Source organism: Coenobita brevimanus, chromosome 60 (assembly GCF_032717465.1).
Source record: "Coenobita brevimanus isolate Jiangsu-jjx chromosome 60, ASM3271746v2, whole genome shotgun sequence".
NCBI lineage: Eukaryota > Metazoa > Arthropoda > Malacostraca > Decapoda > Coenobitidae > Coenobita > Coenobita brevimanus.
This window is the reverse complement of record NC_137013.1, coordinates 35,095,394-35,121,061: the sequence shown is the minus strand read 5'-3', so window position 1 is coordinate 35,121,061 and position 25,668 is coordinate 35,095,394. Positions and strand designations below refer to the sequence as shown.

The window sequence follows — 25,668 nt, the reverse complement described above, 5'->3', positions numbered from 1 at the left end:
CTGCCCCTAAACCTAACCTTTCGTACATAGGTTTGCGTAGACAGTAGTTGAACACAGGTAATCCTGTATATCTAGATCCAGAGCCTCATCTACCAAAGCATCTTCAGGTACAACTAGGTTGGTGGATTGTAATGCTACTTTAACCCGTACCATGCTAGCGACATAGATCTATGTTCCCTTAAAAAACGCTGGTGATGTAGATCTACATCCTGCAGCACTGAGAAGTCATTGCAAACAACTGAAGTAAATGGAAGGTAATATTGTATCTCGCTAACTTCAGACATTTCTCCACTATGCTTCCAACACTAATTTAGGAGCATGGGAGGCGAGTGAGTCTTCACAGGCTCACAGCTGTTCTGCTTTCTCAGTACCGGTAACCTTGAAGATTTCAGAGCTAGAGTGGCACCAATCTAACTCAGTCAGCCAACTTTCTGGGTTTGTTGATTACATTTATTAGTGCCAGGGACCTGATATTGAAGTATTAAGCCCATTTACACACACACACACACACACACACACACACACACACACACACACACACACACACACACACACAATCGGTTCACAAGCTCAAAGACTACCGTATCTGCTCTTTCAGTAACCTTGAAGGTTTCAGAGATAGAATGACACCAATCTGACTTGATTCAACCAACTTTCTGGCTTTGGTGATTACTTTTATTAGTGCCAGGGATCTTACATTGATGTATTAAGCCTATTTAGTCAGAAAAAAAATCCAAAATCGGTTCACAGGCTCACAGCTGCTCTGCTCTCACAGTAACCTAGAAGATTTCCAAGGTAGAGTGTTACCAACCTGACTCAGTTCAACCAACTATCTGGCTTTAGTGATTACTTTTATTAGTGCAAGGGATCTTATATTGATGTACTGTATTAAGCCCATTTAGCCAGAAGAACAAAAAATCCAAAATTGGCCAGCGTATGTAGAGGGATATATATATATATATATATATATATATATATATATATATATGCAGTATATATACTGTACCGGTATATTTTTCTCCAACACAGTCCAGGTTAATGTCATATTTTACATCATGGTTGCTCCAAAATTTGTCTGATTTTTTCTCAAAGTTTGCAGCTGGAGGGGCTTCAACTGTATACGAAGGTAAACTATTCCATGTGTCTACAGTTTTCTGTGTAAATAGTTTCTCTGAATTTTCAATGTGAATTACATTTTATATATTGTATGTCTGCGCTCTCTCAGCATATTTGATTGGGTTGGTGGACTGCGTATCTCTGAATCTTCAGTTTTGATCTTATATATTGTATATCTTTTCCCCCTCAACATAATTGACATGGGTTGGTGAACTGGGTGTGTTTGGAATACCTGTACTGTATGTTAAATTTGTGACACTTTGCTTCAGTAGTAATAACCCTGTGATTGCAATATCTCAAGGCTTGCTACGTTTTTTGCTAACATTTCCATTTGCACAGGAGCACACCCTCACACAGTGGTGACATATTTGAAAAGACATGCTTTCTGTCACAGGCAAATGGGGTCACAGCCAGTGTGAGTCAGGTCATTGCTGGTTGGATAAAGGTTTAGTCATGCTTCTTCCATTGGTTTATTCAGGAAAGATTGGTAAGGGGTGACACAGTAGGAAATAACCAAGAGGGCTGACAGAGGGCATCACGATTGCAGATCATTTTAAAGTACCGGTTGTTTTTGCAACATCCTGATCTCTGTCCTGTGACGAGTAATTTTCATGACCATCACGACAACATCAAAAATATGGATTTACGACAGAAATGCCGAAGAGAAGATCCTCTGTGTTTGATGAGAAAGTATCATTGAATGCATTAGTATAACTTTTGGGCATTTGTGAGCCAGACCAAATAAATTCTTTTGCTTCTTTTATCATGCATTCATCTTTACACAGTAAATATATGCAGTAAACGTTTGCTATAATAAACCTTGATTTAGTGGATTTTGGATTCAATGAATGCCACAAAGCTCATCAAACTTTCGTCGGCCATAACAAAGAGGTGCAGTGGGTAGCAATAAATTTGTTTCCTACCCCTTTTACTCAGACTGTCTTGAAACTGCCCTCTCCCCATCATGATTGCTGAGTTGTAGTAGCAGACTATGGTAGGCTAAGTCTGTAGCTACCATTCATGAAGACGTGTGAGGTATGACAAGGATTTGAAATAAGCTGCTGAAGGGTGAAATTATAGGCCAAGTTAGTGTAAAAGGGGTATAATGTACATTTTTAGTACCAGAATAAGCTGTTGTACTCATATATTTTCAAATGTACCCAAAATCCCATCTTTGGGGAGGAACCCTTGGATGTAATGAACTATGCTATCGACTTTAACGAACCTAACTTTCCCCCAGTTACAGTAATTCATTAGAGTGAGGTTCTACTGTATTTTGCACATTTTTATCATGTCACCACAGTTCCTGTGGTAGCCACACAAGCATAGATATATCCAATACTTTCAACCTTGATAACAATAATCTTTTAATTCTGGTACAGTATATTAGTTTTGTAGACCTTTGCATGTTTTCTTCCTTCTTTCTTAGGGAACTCCAACAGCCATTGCCTACTCCAGATGTGGTCTTAATAATTCAAATTTGCCTATATATCTATCTATGGTATCTGTCTATAGCCAGACACCACAGTCCTGTATTGGGTGGCCGTTTGTCTTTGAGTTAGTGGTTTTATGGGGAGGGGTACAAACCCTCTCCCAACCCATTTGTTGACACATAGAGAATATGTATGGGTTGGTTATATGGTTACCACCCAGGATTGTAAATGGTTTCCTGGCTTACAGGAAACCATTTGGCTTGTCACTTAGTGTAAACCACCTAAAAAGGAAAGAAGTCATAAAATATGACAGGAAAGATGGGAGAAACAGGAGGAAAGGAGGGCAGACACTGAAGAACAACAGTCAAGTTGAAGGAAGAAGTAGGCAGCACTACATCAAGTGAGTAGATGATTTGCATGTTCTTCCAGTCACAACTGTTATCTTCATAGCTATATTAACTTTCTGGTGCACATGATTTACAAAATTAAGTTTGTCATCAACAGCCACACCTAAACTGTTCTCCACTTGACCTTTTGGCAGTATCCATTTTTCACCACTGATGTTAATCATAAAAGTTTTTCCGTGGTCATTCTCGCTGTTTCTACGTAGCCTATTGTCATTATTTTACATTTATCAGGATGAAATTCTAGCAACCACTTCCAAGACCAGTGGCTACTGAAGTTTGTCGGTGTTATTCTGCGAAGTGATTGTCACACAGTCACAGGCAGTCCCAATTATTCCTTATACTACAGTACTTTTGTGTCATGAGCAAGCTTATATACTGCTAAGTGTGTAATATCTGGTAAATCATATATGTAGGTGAAACAAAGCAATGGACCCAGAATGCTGCCTTGAGGCACTCCACTAAGAACTGGCATCCATGATGAGTTACAACCATTCACATCCATATGTTGGTATTCCTCTGATAAAAATGCAGGCACCCATTTGATTGCTTTTCCCTATGTTCCATACCATTCCATCTTGTTAAGCAGCCATCTGTGTAGTATGGTGTCCAAGACTACTGAAGTCCAAATAGATTATGTTCATTTCATATACATCATCCAGTGCCTTTGTCCATTCATCCATTATACTAAAAAAATTGAAGTGCTGAATGTTCTTTTAGAAACCCATATTGCAGGTTACTAAAAATGTCTTTTTGTTCAGATAGTATGTTACATTAATTGATTTTTAATAATTGTCTCAGGCATCTTAAAACACATACAAGAAAGACAGCTACTGGTCTGTAGTTACAGGATTCTTTTTGTTGCCTCCATTTTATATAGCAGTAATGTTTGCAGTTTTCCATTCTTTGTGCAGGGTTCTATCTTGCAGAGGCTTTCTGTAAATTATGTATTGTACGTCACTTAAATGGTCTTTTACTTCTTTCAGTACGGTATTCTTGGCTGCAGTGAATCAGGTCTTGGTGCTTTGTTAATTTGCAGTTAAGATAACTTTTTTATCCATTGAAGTAAAAGTGATGTCTTCCAGAATATCACTGTCTGTCTCTTGATAACACTGGTACACTATTCTCTAATTGTAAACACATTGGCAAAGAAGTTGGCCAGAGTCTCCACCTTTTCAAAATCACTTTTAGTTGAGGCTTTCTGGCTTATTATCAATATTCATAGCCTGGTGGGGCTAGGACTGTGATTGGAGAGTTGAGATGAAAGATGAGACAAATATAAGTATTGGTGTGTGATAGGGAGGGGTAGATAGAGATGGGTGGGGCATGTTGAGAGAATGGAATATGACAGTTGAGTGCAGAAGGTGAGAAGTGTGAATGCTGGGGGGATTGTTGTGAGAGGCAAATTAAAAAGGCCAGGGATGAGGTCATACAATGTGACCTCAGGGATAAGGGGCCGAATAGGGAGGCTGCCAGAGATCATGGAGCGTGGAGAACTGTCATTAGGTGACCAAAGCTGATGTATGCAAGCATGTTGGAGCCTTTATAAATGGTACGATTTAGTTCATCTTCAAATTACCATAGCTGTTTTAACTACCGGTCTGTTTTTCAAGTTACTGTTTCCATATTTCCAGAAATCCTTTGGATTTGATAGCCTCATTTGCTACGGCAGCTACCGTTATATTGTTTTCATCTTCCATTTTTATCCCATGTTTTGATATATCCATTACAACATTTGTATTTCTTCCTAACTGCATCAAAAGTCTTATGGTGCATTTGTATTCTTCATTTGTGTTGGGTAGATCAGTCTGTTTGGTATACTAGCATATTAATCTTTTACACTGTTGACTGTATCCAAGAAAATTTTCCACTCATCTTCGGTCTCCACATGCAGTTTTCAGTTCCTTTCCTGAGGCCACATAATCTCCTCACTCATAATAAAACTTGTGATACACCCCATGACTTAATGTAGTACAGGTACGGTACAGTGGTACTTAAAAGATCAAAATAAAAAAAATGTTCAGTCTTTCCAAGAGGTGATAAGTTCATACGGTAGTACAGTATTACTTATGATATTTTCATTGTTGGTAATGCTGTAAGTAAGTCAATACACGTGGTTGGTCAGTTCCTCTTTCTCTCTCTTGTGAGTTCACTAATGATATTGAAATAAAAAATGATCTAATAGTTAAGTGTGACCTCAGGGATAAGGAACTTAATAGGGAGGCTGCCAGAGATCGGGCAGCATGGATAGCCGCCGTTAGGTGACAAGACCAAGGCATGTAATCATGTTGGAGCCTTTATAAATGAAATGAAACAAAATTGTACAGTAAACCCATAAGTTGAATTATTTGGGGCTCCAGGGTAGTTTGACTTACCCAGTTTTCTGATTAACCAGAAATAATTGCGAAAAAACTATACCCGCAAGTAATTGCAAATTATATGTGGTAAGCAACGTTGGGTCTGGTTAGTACTTGGATGGGTGACCGCCTGGGAACACCAGATGCTGTTGGCATCCCTACGTGTCAAGTGGGGTTGGTGGAGGATTGGTGCCCCTCCCTGTAAAACAATTAACTCTAAGCCCTTGGCCACCCCGTTTGGGATACATGGCGTCTGGCAATGCATGCATGCGTGCATGCATACTTGTTTATTAACACTAATCTAAAGAAGCATTTATAAAGCAAGAAAGTGGAAATAAATGTAATAAAAGTAACACAGAAGCAATAATAACTGGAAACTATTGCCTTATCGAAGTTACGAAAATAAAGGGTGAAATTCTGACAGCTCTCACACATGTAGCCTAACTTTTTTTTTTTTTTTTTTTTTCCCCCACAATTTATACTGTACAGTAAAACCTCAATAAGTCGACGCTGCAGAAGGCGGAATTTCCAGCAAGTCGAACACTGACCGAGGTGTGACTTAGTGTTTATGCAAAGGTTACATTTTAGTTTCTTATATTCCAAGTGCAACATTTTAGTTTATTCCAAGTGGTACATTTTAGTTTAATTGATTGCTACTCCTCACCTTGGCCTAGGGTGGGAAGGGAGGTCTGGGTGATGATAAAAGTACTGCAGACTATGAAAACAATTTGGTGCTTGTCATAGGATAGGCTAGGATAGGGGGTTGCATAGTGGAGGGGTGCAACAGTCACTTAGTTACATAAAGTTCTGCACTTACAGTACTGTAGTTATCTCGCTTTACAGCCATTCAAACTAAAATGTAACACTTGGAATATAATAAACTAAAATGTAGCACTTGGATTATTAGAAACTAAAATGTAACCCTTTGAATAAACACTAGGTCACATCTCGGTTAGAGTCCGACTTAACAGAAATTCTACCTTCTGTAGGGTCGACTTATCGAGGTTTTATTGTAATGTATTGTGGAAAAAAAAAAAAAAAAAAAAGGCTACATGTATGAGAGGTGTCAGATTTCCATGCTTTATTTTTGTAACTTTGATAAGGCAAGAGTTTCCAGTTATTTTTGTTTCTGTGTTACCTTTATTACGTTTCTTTCTTCTGTCTTGCATCCTCCTCCAGTGCATAATGGAGAGACGTACAGAACCTAAACCTGACCAGCAAATAATTTTGCCCAACCTAGGCATGTTTCAGTGTAATTTTAGGTTAGGTTAATTGGTGTTAGGTCTGAAGATATTAATTTAGCTATTTCAGTTTCACCATTTGGGCCTTTCCAAGTCTTTATTCTACTTTTTCCTTTCTCTAATTATTCCTGGTACTTCCATTTAAAATACCAGTTATCAGTTCCACAATGTTCCACGGCAGTCTCAAGTTTCCTGCATACATTTTTAGATGTAGGATCATCTCTAGGAGCAGCTTGGTCTGTCAGCCACACCTGGGGATTGTTACATGCAAGTTGGTTCACTCTAGTGAATCCTCATAATAGTGCTTCTTGTTAGCTCCCTATGGATTTTAACACTCAGGGTGGTTTACTTTAACATAGCTATATATGGTGCTTCAAAGTTGCCCCCAGAGGATTTTCTTACCCATGGTGCTGCATTCTAATGAAGCCTCATATGGTCTTGCATCTGTCTGGTACAGTACAAACTCTTGAATCTAAAGAGCTGGTTCAAAAGGCTTTTGGGGAAATTGAATACGGTACTTTGGAAAGCAGAATCATAAAGATAACTAAGAGATAATAATGTACATTGATAAATAGGCCACAGTACAGTACCATGAACATTACATTATATACAGTCATCCCTTGGATATCGGATGTAATTGGTACTGCATCTACCTTAATGCATGATAACAAAAGCACAGAACCTGTGGGATTTATCCTAACTGGTACAGGGCACCCGACTTGTAAAACCAAATTTTCCCCAATATGACAGTTTAGACCCACTAAATACTGTACATATATACTGTGCTTTATGGTAAGTACTTTATCAGAAACACACACAGGCTAGGAGGTAGAGAGTTAATGGTCCCCACCTCCTGAGTTAACTCCCCAATTAGGGCCTCATCTTTGAATCCCTCAAAACCATCAAAAACTACAGATTTTGCATCATCATTTTCAGCAGAAACCAGCTCAGGTGTGCAATAATTAAGTTTTTTAGCCAAAAAATGTGTGATACAGGTCTTAAAGAGATTACTGTAATAAGATATTCTTGTACTAAAACTGTAAACTGTAACCCTTTTACACTAACTTGGCCCATAATTTCTCCCTTTTGCAGCTTATTTCACATCCTTGTCAGTGTACTTCTTCATAAATTGTACTGTATAGTACAACTAAAGTCTGTTATCACAACTCAGCAGTAACGATGGGAGAGGGCAATTGCAGGCCAGGTTGGGGTAAAAAGGGGTAGAAAAAACATATTGCGATCCATTGCACCCCATTTAACATACATTGTTCATTATAGCTGATGAAAGTTCAGTGGGCATTGTGGTATCCATTAAATCCAATATCTGCTATACCAGGGTGCAGTCTAATGAGGGTCTACTGTTTATCACTGGAGGTGCTGTACGTAAATGAGAGTGGTTGAAGATACAAGGAACGTAGCCTGATAGCAGAGGCTGAGTTAACATTGAAGCGATTTGTTTGTGGCCACCCTCTCTGGGATTAAGATGTCTGGCTACAAATAGATACAGAAGATAAATTTTATTCTTACAGAGATGACACAGAGCAAGAGTGATGGCCGCATGGAAGGAACAGTGGTGGGGACAGGTGAAGCGAGTATGAACACTCGCCAAGCACTTCTCTGCTTAGCGGCCATCTTCCTCATTTCCCTCTTTTCACTCACTTTTGTCTACAAGAATTTTCCACAACTAGAAGAGTAAGTTTAAGTTCCAGCCACTATTGTGCACCATCAAACTCTGTCATGTTAACTACAAATATGTTCCCATAATTCATATACATCACATTTATTACCATCTGTCCCTTGTATTTTCCTTACGTGACTTGAACAGAACCAAGCCTGTTTTTACTTGTACAAATATACATGTTTACCATTGCCACGTTGAGTACACCGCTTCCCGTCCGATCAGCGAAGTTAAGCAACGTTGGGTCTGGTTAGTACTTGGATGGGTGACCGCCTGGGAACACCAGATGCTGTTGGCATCCCTACGTGTCAAGTGGGGTTGGTGGAGGATTAGTGCCCCTCCCTGTAAAACAATTAACTCTAAGCCCTTGACCACCCCGTTTGGGATACATGGCGTCTGGCAATGAATGAATGAACCATTCAGTACAGCAGCAACATTAATTACACCTGTAGTTTGCAAAGCAAGTACTGACAGGTATTATGTTGTGCGTGACATAATTGTGCCTTTGTGTGTGTTGTAAAATAACCCAAAAAGCTTTTACCTGACTTTAACCAAACTGCAGAAGGCTTGAGGGACAACTTATTAGGAAACCTGTTAGTATTTCAGAACAATAAGTCAGAGGTCAGGGGCACAGATCTATGTCAAACAATGATGCAGCAAAATCAGCTTTAACAGTTTTTATCATGTTTTGACCAAGCTTGGAGGAAGGACAGAGTTTAGGACAAGATCGAAGTGATTCAGTATTGAGAACAGTCAAATGAAGAGGTCACAGGGCAGGGTCAGAGTTTGACCCGTGTGTATGTGATTGTTAAAATATGTCCAGCTTTAACCATACTTAGTGGCATGGTTGAGGAACGAAACCTTTATTATCATTATTATTGTTTTTAGAACAGTAGTTCAAAGGTCAGTGTCAGAAGGCAAGATAACATTAAAAGTTTTTATCCGATTTAGGCAAGACTTTGTGAAAGGGTTGAGGATGGGACAAGAATAAAAGAATTTGATTTTGGCCCACCATCCACTCACTCAGTGTAGTGCTGCTTTGGGTGTCTGCCTTTCCCTCTCTCCTTCCTCTTCTGTCTTTCTGTCCTTCACTCTTTCCTCTTCCTTTTCCCTATGGGTAACTACACTGAGTGACAAGTCAAATGGTTTCCTGTACACCATGAAATTATGGCACCTGGTGGTTTAATGGGTAATTAAAGTGCTCCGGTTGCATTGAGCCTGTGCAGGTTTATATCCAAGGGGTGGTTGGGGTTTATTGCTCATATAATGCCACTCAGGGATGAGTAAAGCTGGTCACTCTCATCTTAAATGTCAGGACCAGTTTGCCTGGCCCCGGGTTCCAGTGCTCCTCATGGGGCGACATAAGATTGGATGATGGATGGATGGATTTTGAGCACAGTCAGTCAAAGGCCAAATTCTTAGGGAAGGGTTATATAACAAGGTCAGCTCACTTTTGATCTGATTTGAATTATACTAAGTGGAAGGGTGAAGGATCAGGGAAGAACAGAAGGATTCAGTTTGAAAAATCAGTCATTGGTCAAGTTCATAAGCAAGGCCATAGTTCGACCCATGTATCTGTGATCAGTAGTATAGTCGCGGTGCGTGCCTCTGAGGTTGTTATCTTGCCCTGGCAACCTATCATTCAAAAGTGCGTATGATTTTGTGTATAATATGAGACGCATATGATTTGTGTATATTATGTTCGTGTATAAAAATATTCGTGTGTAATATATTCGTGCATAATAATATGATTCGTGTATAATATGATACGAAATCAGACGCATTTTTGAATGGTAGGTTGCCAGGGTACGATAATCACAACCTCAGAGTCTTGCACCGCGACTATAGTAGGGTAACCCTGATCTGCATGTCTGACCAGACCCATCAGCCAGAGGTAAATAGTTGCCCCTGCAGAGCTGTCATGTGCAGTGAACCAAGTGTTCTTTTGTGGTAAACAAAACTTCACCACAGCAAGGTGTGGGGAAGATTCTGAAGGTTTGGTTCCTGGATGGATGCCACAATAGCATCTCTCCATCCAGCTAACAGACACCACAGTAGGTTCCACATTATCATATTATTTGATTATATGGTTACCATCCAGTGTTGTAAATAGTTTCATGATTTATGGGAAACTATTAGGCCTGTCACTCTGTGTACAACTGCCTGAAGTGGAAAGATTAATAAGAAAAGTAGCAGGAAAGATGAAAGAAGCAGGAAGAGATCAGGGCACAGTGATGAAAGAAGTAGGCAGTACTAAATCAAGTGGGCGGATGATGGTCACCACATCTACCATGATTTTGAGAGTCATTTGTCATACGTCAAGGTCGCAGGGCAAAGTCATATATATACAGTATTTGGCACTTAGACCATTTGGTGGTTGCAGGTGTTGCACTTTTTTAGTGGTCCTTGTTTTATTCTTAAAACATATGATTGAGTTTAACTTAAAAAGGTGCCTTGTATACAGTAGAAGAGGTTCATGGAAATAGTTTTTTTTTTTTTTTTTTTTTTTTTTAATGATAGATCTTTCATTAGCTGAACAAACTTATCTGTGCAGTGAATACTGTCTTGATGTACAGTACCTATATGACCAAGCACATGTAAACATTACTGTATCATATCACATTGTACTAATCATAGATCAGCTTGACAAATTAGCTTTTTTTTTTTTTTTTTTTTTTTTTTTTTTTAAACAGAACAAGAAGGAAAAAAATGAATAAAAAAGATAATCTATATACTGTACCAGGGTACAGGTGTCCTCCATTCATAAAAAAATCTGTAACAGTTGGACTTGAACAGCCGTAATACTTTAGCTAGAGTTTTATGCCTTCCCATTATATATTCCAGCATTTATAGATTACCACAAATATTAACCCAGCCTAACCAACCCTGCCTACTTTTCTAAATAACTGTCATCAATTTATGCCTTCTCTTCAGGGAAGAATATCAGTATCTGCAGCTCCCTACAGACATCGAGGATGCCAAAAATCTGGGACGAGTGTTATCCCACTATAAGGACCGCTACTACACTGAGGTTTTATTAGCAGTCTTTGTCACCTATATTTTGTATCCTTTGGAACTCTTACTGATGGCATTGCAGTTACTGGATTGTTAAAAGTGAAATAAAGTATGTTAATTTTAAGTGGAAAGCAGATGTGCAGTATGTGTTATGGTACTACTGTATATATATACTGTAGTGCATGTTCTATCCTGACAAAGATCCCCCAACCCTTTTCAGCTTAGTAGATAACTAAATGTCAGACTGGAGAATTAATTTGACAAGCAACCAAGGAGAGTCCTACTTTGTAGCTAAGGCTCATCAAAGTTCATGAAACCATGAGTTAGTATTCAAGTTGAGGAATTGACCCAGTTTTGTCAGATGAAAACAAACCAACTACAGATTATTTAAAGTTTTTGGCTTTGAAATGATGAAAGGATAGGATGATAAATAATTACTGAAAATTGGCTGTTGTTATATACCCTGAATGTGGTAATGCAGGAGTCAGAACATTTTGTTTAGATAGAGAGATTTAGCTTAAAGGTTAATGTGTGTATAGCTGAATTTGCCCTGAACTTGTGGATTTAATGGTAGCAGTAAAAAGAATTTCACAAGGCAGTAACAATAATAGAATTTCTGAGGGCATTGTGGTATGCTGGTGCACGCAGGTTCTTTGTCATTTACATTTTTGTTTCCATGAATTATATATAGGAAGTGTGAGATGGATAAAGCAGATTTAACAAGATGAAGAATGATACTTGAAATACATATGTAATCTTGAGTACTGTATAAAGTGGTTCATTATTTCTCACTTTATATGTTAAGTAGACATCTGTTGAGTATTCATAGCTGAAATTTCGTAATGACAGATACTTACGGTACATACCCATATTCCAGTTATCATTACTGTACTGATAATTTATTTGGTATTACCTCCCAGTTGACTTTTTTGTTGCCTTAGCTTGTCCTCAGCCTCCAGACATTTGCTGTGCCAGGATCAATATTTCTCTCCATTCTCTCAGGTAAGTTGATGAATCTTGATCAGTTTTGAATTTTGGTACTCTCTCCTTTTTGAGACAGTTTTTTGTTGCGTACAAGATTGGGGGTAGGCCTTTGTGCTGTGTACCGGAGATCAGGGGTGAGGCTTTGTACTTTGTACTGACCAGAGGTGGGTGTGTGTGCTGTGTACTGGAGATCATAGGTGGGCTGTTGTGCTTTGCAGTAGTGTAATGCATGATCACCATTGTCTCTACACAATTTTTGTTAGATGCCTGGTGGTCTATTGAGTGAAGGTGCTTTGATTCTGAGAGATAGTTGGAGGGTTTATGGTTTACATAATGCTACTAAGGGAAGAACACTGGTCCGTCTTGCTGTAAATGCTTGGGTTGAGTAGCTTAGCCATGGGATCCTATGTAACTGATGGGCAGTACAGTACAGTACTGGATTTGATAATGGATGTATTATTTATCCTGCTTTATTTCTTTAAGTATTTACATGTACTGTATTTTTAAGCTTTTTAATCAGTTGCAGCATTTTATTGGTTTATTTTTTGAACCTCAAAACAATTTTGTTGAGCTTATGAGATATACTATTAGAGTGTTAGTTCGGAGCTGCATCTGACCTGTACAGTTTGAAAAGTCTCTCCCAAGGCGAGTAAAACTACTCCCCTGGGGGTAGGGGGGTTTTCAAGAATACTCCCCCAGTATCCCTGCTTGTCATATGAGGTGACTAAAAGGGTTGGCAGAGGGTTAGTGCCCATCCCCGGAAAACAGCTAGCTAAAAAGACGAACAAGAAGCCTCGAACAAAGTTTGACCAAAAGATGACGACCAAGGTCCAGACAAAGGACATGGTACAGATCGCGATGTGGAATGTAAGGGGTGCGAATGATGAGGTGAAAGAGAGAGAGAGGTTGTGCAGGTGCTTGAGGGTGCGGAAGTGGATGTATGTGGAGTAACTGAAACTAAATGAAGGGGAAAGAGTGTGAGAAAATGGAAGTATGGATGGGGTGTATGTGCAGGAGTAGGTGAGAATGAGTGGGCAAAAGAAGGAATGTGTATTGTTGTGAGTAACAGATGGAAGAAGAACATAGGAGAGTATGGATCAGTTGGCTTAAGGATTGTGTGGGTAAGATGGAAAGTAGGAATACAAATGTGGGTGATTGTGTGCACGTATGCGCCAACATAAGATCGTGCAAGCAGAGTGAGAGAAGAGTTCTGGACAAATGTGGAAGTGTGCATGGAAAAGTTTGGAAGGAATAAGAGAGTGTTTTTGATTGGTGATATGAATGGTAAAGTAGGGAATGTGAAGGTGGATGGAATAGTTGGTGAGTGGGGTGTGCCTGCTGAGATAGATGAGAATGGCAGTGCGTTAGTGGACAGTTGTGCCGGGAGGGGGTTGGTGATAGCCAATGCCCACTGCAGGCACAGAATGATCCACAGGTATACATGGCGAGTGATGAGAAGGGTGGGTGGTGAACTGAATGAAAGGAAGGCAATGATTGATTATTTGTGTGTGGATGAAAGGATGCAAAGATATGTATTGGATGCAAGAGCTTATAGAGGTTGGGGGAGTGGATTTTCTGACCACTACTTGATGGTGGCCAGAATCAAGATCCAAGTAAGATGGAGAAATAGAAGAAGGGAAGGACGGGAGGAAGGAGTAGTTGCAAGGAGAGTGGAAAGGTTACAAGAGGATGAGAAAAAGGCAGAATATAAGAGAGAACTGGAGGGATGATTGGGTAAATATGAGTTGGAACAGATGAGGGACGTGGAAGGTGTGTGCAAGATATTCACAGAAGAAATATGTGCAGCATGTGATGTGGTGTGTGGGGTGAAGAGAAGACGGAAGGGGTGCAAGGAACAGCATGGTTGAATGAAGAGGTGAGATAGGCTGTGGCACAAAAGAAGAAAGCATACAATGAATGGATGAGAAATAGGGGCATGGAAGAAGTTGAGAGGCGGAAGAGACAGTTATATGTAGAAAGGAAGAGAGAGGTGAAAAGATTAGTAAGAGAGAGTTAAGAAAAGAGTGGATGAGGAATTTGGAAGGAATTTGAGTATAAAGTGAAGGGACTGAGAAAATGTTCTGGAAAGAGGTGAAGAGAGTAAGACAGGGTGGCAGTGAAGTTAGTAGGGGAGTGAAAGATAAAAATGGTAGATTACTAGTGGAGAAGGGAGAAAAAGTGAGCAGATGGAGAGAACACTTTAAGGAATTGTTGAACATAGAGAATGGAAGTAATGCAAGTATAAGTGGCTGGGGAATGGGTGGGAGAAGGAGGGAGGTGAGAAGACAGGAAAAAATTGGTAGGATAGAAGTTGTGGAAGCAATGAAGAAAGTCAAACTGGGGAAAGCCCTAGGAATTGATGGAGTGTGTGGTGAAATGCTGAAGCATGGGGGAGAGATAGTAGTAGAATGAATGTCGAAGATGTGCAGATTGGCCTGGGAGGAAGGTAGAGTCTCGGAGGATTGAAAGTCAGGTATAATTATTTGTACAAAGGAAAAGGGGAAAAAGAAGTGTGTGGTAATCATAGGGGCATTTGCCTTCTTAGTGTAAAAGGAAAAGTGTATGGTAGGATACTTATTGACAGAGTTAGGGAAATAACAGAGGAATTGTTGGAGAAGAACAGGGAGGCTTTAGGAAGGGAAGAGGTTGTGTAGATCAGATATTCATTCTTAGATCTTTAGTGGAAAAGTGTCTAGAGATGGGAAAGAAGTTGTATGCAGCCTTCATGGATTTGGAGAAAGCATATGGCAGGGTGGATAGACAAGGATTGTGGAAAGTATTAAGAATATATGGAGTAGATGGGAAGTTGTTGAATCTGTTAAGAGTATGTATGATGGTGCTAAGGCTACAGTGCATGTGGATAGTGAACTGAGTGAATTTTTCTCTTTAAAGGTTGGGTTGAAACAGGGATGTGTCAAGTCTCCATGGTTGTTCAGTCTGTACATGGATGGGGTAGTAAAATAGATACAAGGTAGGGCAGTGGATGTTGGAGTGGCCCTAGTGAGAGAGGGTAGTGTTCGGAAACTCCCTGTACTGTTATTTGCAGATGATACTGTGTTGTTAAGTGAAGACGAAGGGGAGCTGCAAAGTTTGGTGGATGAGTTTGGAAGAGTGTGTAAGAAACAGAATCTAAAGGTGAATGTAGGAAAGAGTAAAGTGATGGTCTTTGAGAGAGGTGAAACCAGTGAATGTAAAGTGAGGTTGGATGGTGAGGAGATGGAAAATGTGAGTATGTTTGAGTACTTTGGGAGTGTGATGAGTAAGGATGGAAGTTTGGAAGGTGAAGTGCTTGAAAGGGTACAACAAGGCGGAAGGGTTGCTGGTTCCTTGAAAGCAGTGATAAGAAACAGGAAAGTGAGCATGGAAGTGAAAAAGTTACTGCATGACAGTATTGTGATACCAACTCTAACGTATGGAAGTGAAGCTTGGACGTTGTTGGAAGGACAGAAGTCAAGAGTGAGAGCAGTGGAAATGAGTTATGTAAGAGGAGCCTGTGGAGTCACATGGAGAGACAGGCTGACAAATGAGGATATAAAGGTGCGTTGTGGTGTGGATGTGGATGTGATAGGAAGCGTTAGGAGGAACACACTGAGGTGGTTTGGCCATGTGGAGGGGATGGAGGATGAGAGACTGACGAGGAGAATGTATGTGAGTGAGAGGGAGGGGGAGGCCAAGGATGAGATGAGGGATGGAGTGGAGAGGTATATGAGAGAGGGGGGTGTGAGTTGGGAGCAGGGCAGTGAAATGGCGGGGGACAGAGCGACATGGAGGCGATTTGTTTGTGGCCACCCCGTATGGGATTAAGGCATCTGGCAATAGATAGATCAAAGCCTTCCTCTGAAGAGGTTAATAGAAGCACCGCTGGCTTTCAAATTTCTTGGTTCAGAATGTGTGTTCTAGCGAAAATAAAATATGAGACCTCCATTAGAGTACTTGAAGATTTTTTTTTTTTTTTTCCTCCGGTGCAAGTACAGTTGCTCCCCAGCTTAAGAACTTAGTTGGTTTTGAGACTTGGTTCATAACTTTAAACGATCCAAAGTCAAAATTCAATCTTACCTGAGATCAAATATTGTACCCCTATGCTTTTTAAGTTGCTGAAGTGGTAATTGATAAGAAGAATGAACTGCTGACAAGTATTGTAGCTTTTGCTGACAGTTTTGAGCATGGCTGTAAGTTTTGGGGCAGGTTGTTTCATGCACAATGCACTCGTGATTGATTGAAGTATGTCTGTCTTTTGAGTTACTCTTTTTTAATCAGAACTAATTTCTCCTGGATTTGTGACACAATCTTCCTCAAAATCTAACTTCAAAAGGTAATTTTGTGATGCAGATAGTGTTCTGATCCAAATTTAAAAGGTGTTTTCACTGCAATTTTGAATGGTACAATTTGTGACACAAATCACGTTGGTGTGCACTAAGGGATTAAACAGTTCTGCAGGAAAGATAGAATATGGTAAAGTGCTTTGTACAGTATGTTATAGCATTAAGAAAAAAAATAAGAAAAGTTCATTACTCTGAAAGTTGTAAGCAGAAAGTTCATGAGTAGTGGAGCAATCATATCTCTCTGCCATTTATATTTTTTATTTGGTAGGTGTGGTATATGCCTTTACACTCTGAGTTAGGTGTAAGCTATAATTAATTATAATTGACTGTTGTTGGAGGATATGGGAAATGAGTAAGAATGCAAAGTTGGAAGGTTGATGAGGCAATGGAACTAAGTGGAGATTGAGCTAAATGGACAAATTATGTATGGATAAGCACATAAACAAGGGTTTGGCACCCCTCTTTTAACCCTTGCGGAGCTGCAGACCTCATATGAGGCACAACGCAGATTTGCATGTGCCAAACTGCAGGCCTCACATGAGGTACAATTTATACTGATTGTAAAACGATAACTTGGGAGGTAAGCTACTGTATAAAGAATCAGCTTCACAGGGGCTAACTTGGTAGCCAGCTGCTTAACAAAAATGGGGCAGGTGTGGTATATCGTTAAAGGAAGTTATTGAAAAAGAAAAATATGTGCAGATGATTAGGCTTGTAATGTTGGCTGTGGATTCCAGGGGATTAATTAGTGTGTGAATGAATGTTTGTCCCACCACACTTCATTCATTGGTGGAAAAAGTAGTGTCGGTCAGGATGATGATTAACTTATCATTCAGAGGGTGACATCCAGATATGTTTATATTTTACATGTACAGTAGTAAAGTATTTCATCTTTTATTCCTTCCAGGGTTTCTGTTTCGCTGGGAAGTGGCATTAGTATTGATCTGCTTCTGTTCAGCTACGGGTGCGTCATTCTGTTACCTACTCTCCTACCTTGTTGGCCGACCCATTGTGCTCAAGTATCTGCCTGATCGCACCAGAGCATGGCAACAAAAAGTAAGGTGTTCAGGAAGGTAATGGTCATACAGTAAACCACGTAATTTGTTAAGTCTTGGTTTTGTGTGTTCATGCATGAGTGTGTTCATGCATTTTGTGTGTGTGTGTGTGTGTGTGTGTGTGTTTAGGTGTATTTACATAGTTGTAATATACAGGGTTTGGACCAAGCTCGTGTTGTCTTGTCTTTATCTTACATTATCCAATCATCTTTTGAACACACGGATGTGCTTTGCTTGCACCAATTCCTCTTCCAAACTGTTTCAAATATCTATGCTTCTTGTTGGGAAACTAAATTTTTTCAAATCATTGAAGCATCTACTCTTTTTCATTTTATATTCATGTCATCTTGTCCTCCCATCATCATCCAAAAACATCTTCTTTGTCCATCTTTCCCATTTTTCTAACTCCCCTAAACATCGTAATCATGCCCTCTCTCTCTCTCTCCTCATACTTTGTGTAGGTAACTGTGGCTTCTTCAGTCTCCCTTCGTGAGACAGTTCCTTCAAACTTGGTAGCATCCAAGTCACCATCCTCTGTACCTTTTCAAGCTTTCATACATACTTATACTTCTTCAAATGAGGTGACCGTATCACTGCTGCATATTCTAATTTCAGTTGTATCATGGACACAGTTATCTGTCTCAACATTTCAGTCAGATAGCTGAAAACCACTCTCATATTAGCCATCAGTCTATAATATATGTCATTCCAGTGATCTTGTTTAGATGCTTTTGCTGGTGAGAGATCATCCAGTTTAGTCACTCCTAGATCTTTTGCATCCCTTACTTTACTGATCCTTTCAATTCTCACTTTACAGTAGGGCCTCGCAACTAGCGATCTTAAGAGACTGATGAAACCTCGCTAGTCTTGAAACCGCTAGTTTGGAGGCAAACTTTATATAGCGAAAAATAAAAATAGACAATCATTTAGAAAGTTCGACTATTTTTCTATTTTTGTCTACTTTTATCCACTAAATAGTCACATTTTTATATATTTATTATAATTAATATTACAAAGCATCAGAACATTACCTTTATATGCTCAGAATGCAGTTTATTGAAAGAAAAAGTTGGGAGTTGGGAGTGCACATGCTTACTGGGAGTAAGTGGCACCACCACCATTGCTGCCCTCCTCTCCACCATCACCACCCTTCTCTCCACCACTGCCACCCTCTCGAGCACCAGCCTTTCTCCTGATCTCCTGTAGTATCTCATCATCACTTTCAGACCCTTCATAGTCGTTAGGTTCAATGGGGCTGAGTACTACAATCACCACCACAACCACTAGCACATGTGAAGTATCCGTCTGCCACTTTCAAACTTATATTTACCTTGTCCTTGATTCTTCTTATGTTATGCACACTCGATTCCGGACCATTCAACTGTCTCACAGTTTCACATGTTTTCAAGCCATCTTCTGTGAGTTTAATGATTTTCTTCTTGTCTTCAACCCTGTACTTTTTCACTCGCTAGGTATGGCTCACTTGCTAGATGAGACTCGCTCGTTAGGAAAACGAGTCAAAATGTCCCTCGCGACTCGTTCGCCAGACGACGATTGCCACGGAGTCGCTAGTTTCGAGGTTTTTGTCGCAAGTTATGAAGCTGAAGACAGTTTCTGTCCTGTCGCTAGACTGGAAATCGCTAGTCAAAAAACGTTACTTGCAGGGCCCTACTGTATACTCAAAACTAGGTCATTTGCCACTTACTCTCTCTTCTAGGACTTTTTTTTTTTTTTTTTTTTTTTTAAATAGTATACTCCACTTTACAAGTCCGGGTCCAGCCATATAACTCTGAAGAATCATTTTGCAACTCCTCACAACTGTCTCCATTCTAGATTTGCTTCATAATTTTTGCATCATCTGTATTCATATTCACATACAGTACTGTAATTGCTAAAGTTTTCTGGCATGTCATTTACATACTGTATATAAAAAATGTAATAGGAGCCAAAACCGAGCCTTGCAGCACTTCACTAGTCACATTCTTCCATTGAAAATACTCGTCTCTTATACAGTAAGTGTTCACATTTGTCATCCCACTAATTAATTTTCTGTTCATTTGAAGCAGTCCATTGGAAGAGGGTAGAAAGGTTGCAGGAGGATGAAAAAAAAAAAAAAGGCAGAATATAAGAGAGAAGTGGAGGAGTGATTGGGTGGATATGATTTGGAGGAATGGGAGAGGTGGAAGGTGTGTGCAAGGTATTCACGGAAGAAATCTGTACAGCTTATGAGGTGGTGTGTGGGATGAAGAGATGATAAAAGAGGGTGCAAGGAACAGCATGGTGGAATGAAGAGATGGTGCCAAAAAAAGAAACTATATAACGAGTGAATAGGAAGCAGAGGCATGGAGGAAGTTGAGGATAGGACTAGAGTGTATTGATGTTGTGATGAGGAGAGGTAAGTTGAGGGGGTTTGGGCATGTGGAGAGGATGGGGGATGATAGGGGGTTTGGGCATGTGGCGAAGATGGGGGATGATGATTGGGTGCAGAAAGTGAGAAGTGTTAATATTGGGGATGAGGTTGCATGGGGTAGACTAAAAAAGATGTGGGAGGCAGCCATAGATTGAGCAGCATGGAGAACCGCCTAATGGTGACCAAGGCTGACGCACACAAGCATGTTGGAGCCATCTAAAACAAAAACAAAAGATCCCATAGCATGAAGGGAGAACCTTCTCATGGTCAGGAGAGGCAACAGCTTCCTGAATTTTTTCCAGTCACTTCTTTCTCTGGCCACAGATGTACCAGTAGTTCCAACCCCAAATACCAAAACTCTTCCACACACTCAAAAGACCCTCCAGTTATTTCAGTCCTCTTCCCATACACATGGAAGAGATGACTATGAGCAGCTGGTGAAGGAATTCCTAGATATTCTAAAGATATCAATTGAGTGGAGAAATAGGTTGGTGCTAATGGGAGATTTCAGTTGCAGAGGGGTTGGCTGGGAAGGGATTGATGTAGGGAGGAACGAGGAATCCTGGGGACATAGACTGATGGACTTGGTAATGGAGAGGTTAACGCAGTTAATTAATGAAAATATTGTGAAAGAGGATGATGCCCCTTTGAGACTTGACCTGATCTTTACAAAAGATTGTAGTGATATATATATCTATATCTATCTATCTATCCATCTATAAACAGTAAACCCTCAATAATTCGGATTAATTGGGGGGAACCCTATGTCGAATTATCCAAAAATCCGAATTATTGGAGCTCATGTTTGCCCCTATCCCCAGATCACACCCACGCTCACTAAAACATAGCTTTATCACAAAAACATTGAACAGTATGGTATATTATTACTTTATACTCAGAACAGTGCACAATACAATAAAGAAAATAGTGTCAGACCTTGATAATGAAGTCATGCAACACAGTAGTAGAGTACAGTACACTTTGCTGTACCGAAGGTACTGTACAGTTCTTAAAAATTACATTTATTACTACACTTATCACTACAGATACTGTTCACTTCCACTTATCACTGGAACCCTTTTCTATCCAAATTAAAATTATTTGTCTGGTGGTCAAAAAAGATCCGAATTAACCAATTTCCGAATTATTCGGGTTCGAATTAGAGAGGTTTTACTGTATGTATATATATATATATATATATATACATACATACAGTATATGTATAAAATGCCATTAAGAAGGAACTAGAGCCCAGGAGCCCGCAAATTGTTCTCATCCAACCATCCATCATCCAGTCCTGCATTACCTTATCAGGAGTGTAGGAGCCTAGGGCTAGGCAAGTTGTTCTGACATTTAAGATGAGAGTGACCAGCCACACTCATCCTTGAGCGGCATTACGTGAGCAATAAACCCCAACCATCCCTTTAATATAACCCTACACAGGCTCAATCGCATTAGAGCATCTTAATTACCCACTAAACCACCAGGTGCCATAATTTGGTAATATGGTTACCACCCAGCATAGTAAATGGTTTCCTGGTGTGCAGGAAACCATTTGGCCTGTCACTCAGTGTAGAGTCACACATAGGCAGAAGGAAGAGGAAAGAATGAAGGAAAGAAAGACATAAAAGGGAGTGTAAAGTCACCTGTAGGCTGGGGGAAGAGGAAAGAAATTGTTCCCTCAGAGGAAAAACATAAATAAAATAGCAGAGAGCCAAATTCAAGATCCATTCATTTCAAGATGCATGGACATATTGTGTTTGAACGATTGGAGATCATGGGCAGTAGGAAATACAGACAGAGGGAGACAGTTCCAGAGTTGATCTGTTGAATACATGAAGGACTGAGAGTAATGGTTAACTCTTGCAGTAGAGAATTGGACAGAAAAAGGATGAGTGTGTTGCTAGACAGGTGCTATTCACCTGTGGTATTTGGTGAAGGGATGCAGGCAGACAGTTCAGAGGAGCAGTGACCATTGAAGTAGTGAGAGGAAAGAGATAAAGATGCAACAGTGTGGCAGGGAGACAGGTTGAAGGGAGCCATTAAGAGGATGAGAGTAAAAGATACCAAAATACTTTTGACTCTGCCTGATTGAGAAGAGCTTTATGTGGGGTGGCTCCCCACACATGATATTTGTACTTAACACGGGTGAATAAAACCTGTGTATAAAGTCAACAGCTGTGCAGGGGTAAAGAAGGCACAGAGTCGGAGATTGTAATGACATACAGAATATACATTACTATTGCTTCCGAGAAAGAGTGGCCACTTGCTTATTGCGATGATGTTAGTTGAAGGCACAGAGAAAGAAGAAGCATATCAACAAGACAGATATAATTATTTGAAAGCAGATTTTGATTCCCTAAGGCAACATTTTGGGAGTACTGACCGGAGTGAAATGGAGAGAACAAAAGATATCCAAGAGAAATACAAAATCTTTAAGGAAGCATATAGGAAAGGAGTTGGTAACCATGTCCCAGAATTCGTTGTGGGAATGGGAAACAAAAAAAAATTGTTTAAAAAGATGTAGGGAGGCACTTGAGACCAGAATTAGAACCTGGAACAAAGTACAAAGATACAGTGAAAGAACTTGGAGAGAGTATAAGGAGGCAAGAAATGGAAGTGGAAAGATAAGACGAGAGGAGGAATGAAAATGTGAGAAGGATAGTGTAAGTAAAAGTTAGAATGAACCCAAGTTGTTGTGCAGATTTATTGACATTAAAATGAAAGTAAGAGAAAGTACCTCTGTGAGACTGAGAGATGGTGAAGTACCGTACTTTATGAGAAAGAAGAAGAGATGTGTGATATGAATGATAGACTGCAATCAGTATTTCTGACAGAGAAGAATTTTTAGAATGTGAAGCAGATGTGTTACCTCTGCAGTTACAAGCATAGTAGTTAAGAGGAGTGAGGTACTACAGCTGATGTAGGACATAGACATGAAGAAGGAAGAGTAACCAGATGAAGTAGCTGGTTGGACTCTGAAGGAATGTGCAGGCCAGTCCATTATATTATTAAGTGCCCTCTAGTGGGGGGAATTCCAAGTTGATTGGAAGAGAGCGAATACAGTTGCGATTTATAAAGGAGGAGATAGAGAGGACCCAGTCAGTTATAGGCCAATGTCCCTCACAAGTGTTGCTTGCAGACTTTGCAAAAATGTTATTAGAAAAAGATGGATAAGATTCTAGGAGGAAAATAAGACAGTAACATCAAAGCAGTTTGGATTCAGGGAAGGGTCATCTTGTTTTACTAGCATGTTAAGTTTCTACTGCAGAGTGGTAGTTATTGTACAAGAAAAGGAAGGCTTGGTAAACTGCATCTACATAGAAGGCATTTGATAAAGTGCTACACAGGTTACAATATTGTGGAAATAAAAATCATTGGAGGTGTGCATGGAAGGGGAAGTTATTTTGGTGGAAAGAAAACAAGAATAGGTATTGAGATAAGTTTTCCCAACTGAGAGAGGTGGCAAGTGGAATGCCCCAGGTTTCTGTGTTGGCCCTGAACATATTCTTGATGTACAGTATGTGCTGTAAATGATGTATCCAAAGAGTTGAGTAGTTATACAAGTTTATTTGCAGATGATGCAAAAATTATGAAGCATATCAAAGAGGTAGACTGTTGTACGGAATTCCAAAGGATCTGAATAAACTCTACAGTTGGAATGAAATATGGCAAGTGGAATTCAGTGCTTGAAAATGCTATGTTTTAGAAATGGGAGTGAGTGACAAGAGGCCAAGGTATATTTACAAGGTGAGAGAAGTGATAATACCTAAGGCAAAGGAAGAAAAGAACCATGGTGTGACTATACGGGATGACCTATCGCCAGAAAAACACATAAACAGTTTTCCTGGAGGAGCTTATGGAGTACTAACAAATATGAGAGTGGCTTTTAATTATATGGATGAAGATATGTTAAAGGAGTTAATATTGTGTTTGATAAGACTGAGATTAGAATATGCAGAAATAATCTGGTCACCACACTTGAAAAAAAAAAAAAAATTAACAAACTAGAGAAGATACAAAGGATAGCCACAAAATTAATACCAAGATTAAAAGACTTGCCATATGAGGAGAGAAAGAAAAATTAAATTTACCAATCCTGAGAGAGAGGAAGGAGAATTATTTGATTACGATGTCTAATGGTGCGGGGGGAAGTAGAATGAGTGGATAGAGAGGAACTCTTTGTGAGAGATGATAGAAGAATAAGAGGTCATGAATGTAAGTCAGGAAATAGTTGATACCTCAGTGATGTAAATGAAATTTAGTTTCCCAAATAGAGCTATAGACACTTGGAATAAGTTAGAAGAGGAGGTGGTATGAACAAAGACTATCCATGTGTTTAACCCATACCGTGTTATCGACGTAGAGCTACATCCCCCTCAAAAACGCCGGTGATGTAGATCTACATCCTGTAGCACTGAGAAATCATTGCAAGATACCAAAGTAAAATGGAAGGTAATATCGTATCTCACTAACTTCAGACATTTCTCTGTTACGCCTACAACACCGGTTTATGAGCGCGGGAGGCGATTGAGTCTTCACAAGCTCACAGCTGCTCTGCTTTGCTCTGTAACCTTGAAGATTTCAGAGGTTGAGTGGCACCAACCTGACTCGATTCAACAAACTTTCTGGCTTTAGTGATTACTTTTTTTAGTGCCAGGGATCTTATACTGATGATTTCAGCCCATTTAGCCAGGAAAAAAATCCAAAATCAGTTCACAGTCTCATAGCCGCTCTGCTTTCTCATTAACCCTGAAGATTTCAGAGGTAAAGTGGCACCAACCTGACTCAATTCAACCAACTTTCTGGCTTTAGTGATTTCTTTCATTAGTGCCAGGGATCTTATATTGATATATTAAGCCCATCTAACCAGAAAAAAAAAATCCAAAATTGGCCGGCATAGAAGGATATTATTATTATTATTATTTATTTATTTTTTTTTTTTAGCATGGTACAGGTTAAGTCTAGATTTGATAAAGACTGCTCATATATAAAGAGGGGACAACATGCCCATAGCAAAAATCCTGTATGCTTCAATTAGGTAAATACACCACACACATGAAATCAGGATTATTTTTCAGCCTACCTCTAATACCACTACATCTCATATGCACCCACTTATCACAGACACCATACAAGATGGAGTTACTCTATTTTCAACACCCTCGTGGTAAACTGCACAGGGCTACATTCCCTCAGTTTTGACAGTACCTGTACTGCCACCACCCCTAGATATCAACGCTTGTTTTATCCACATATATTTTCAAACACTTGTACCCCATTCCATCTCTCCACTACCTAAATCAGTCCTCCATCTCCCACTCTTCACAATCACGACCAAGTCATCGGCATACATCTTCCACGGGAGTCCAGTTCTGAACTCACATGAGAGAGCTTCAAGAACCGTGATAAACAGTAAGAGGCTTATGACTGACCCCTGATACATGCCAACATTCATGGAAAACTCATCACTCAGAGCTCTGTTAACTTTCACTGGAGTGTGAGCACTCTTGTACATTGCCATAACCATTGTAGCCAGCCACTCCTTGATCCAAAGCATTCTCATTGCCCATTTTACTACTGTACCTCCCTAGGAACTGCCTTCATTTTGTTTCGTTTATAAAGACTCCAACTTCCTTGCATGCGTTGGCCT

At 39.8% G+C, this 25,668-nt stretch overlaps 1 protein-coding gene and 1 pseudogene across 1 annotated transcript in view; both read left to right on the top strand.

The window, feature by feature from the left end:
* Positions 1–25,668, top strand: part of stas (Transmembrane protein stas) — a 48,270-nt gene that overhangs the window by 2,894 nt on the left and 19,708 nt on the right. Inside the window, exons 2-5 of the mRNA XM_080274869.1 lie at positions 8,081–8,243; positions 11,164–11,292; positions 12,197–12,246; positions 17,458–17,606. Coding sequence (XP_080130995.1) covers positions 8,083–8,243; positions 11,164–11,292; positions 12,197–12,246; positions 17,458–17,606 — 489 coding nt within the window. The 5' untranslated portion in view covers positions 8,081–8,082. The remainder of the gene's footprint in view (positions 1–8,080; positions 8,244–11,163; positions 11,293–12,196; positions 12,247–17,457; positions 17,607–25,668) is intronic.
* LOC145403440 (5S ribosomal RNA) lies at positions 8,411–8,527 on the top strand (annotated as a pseudogene).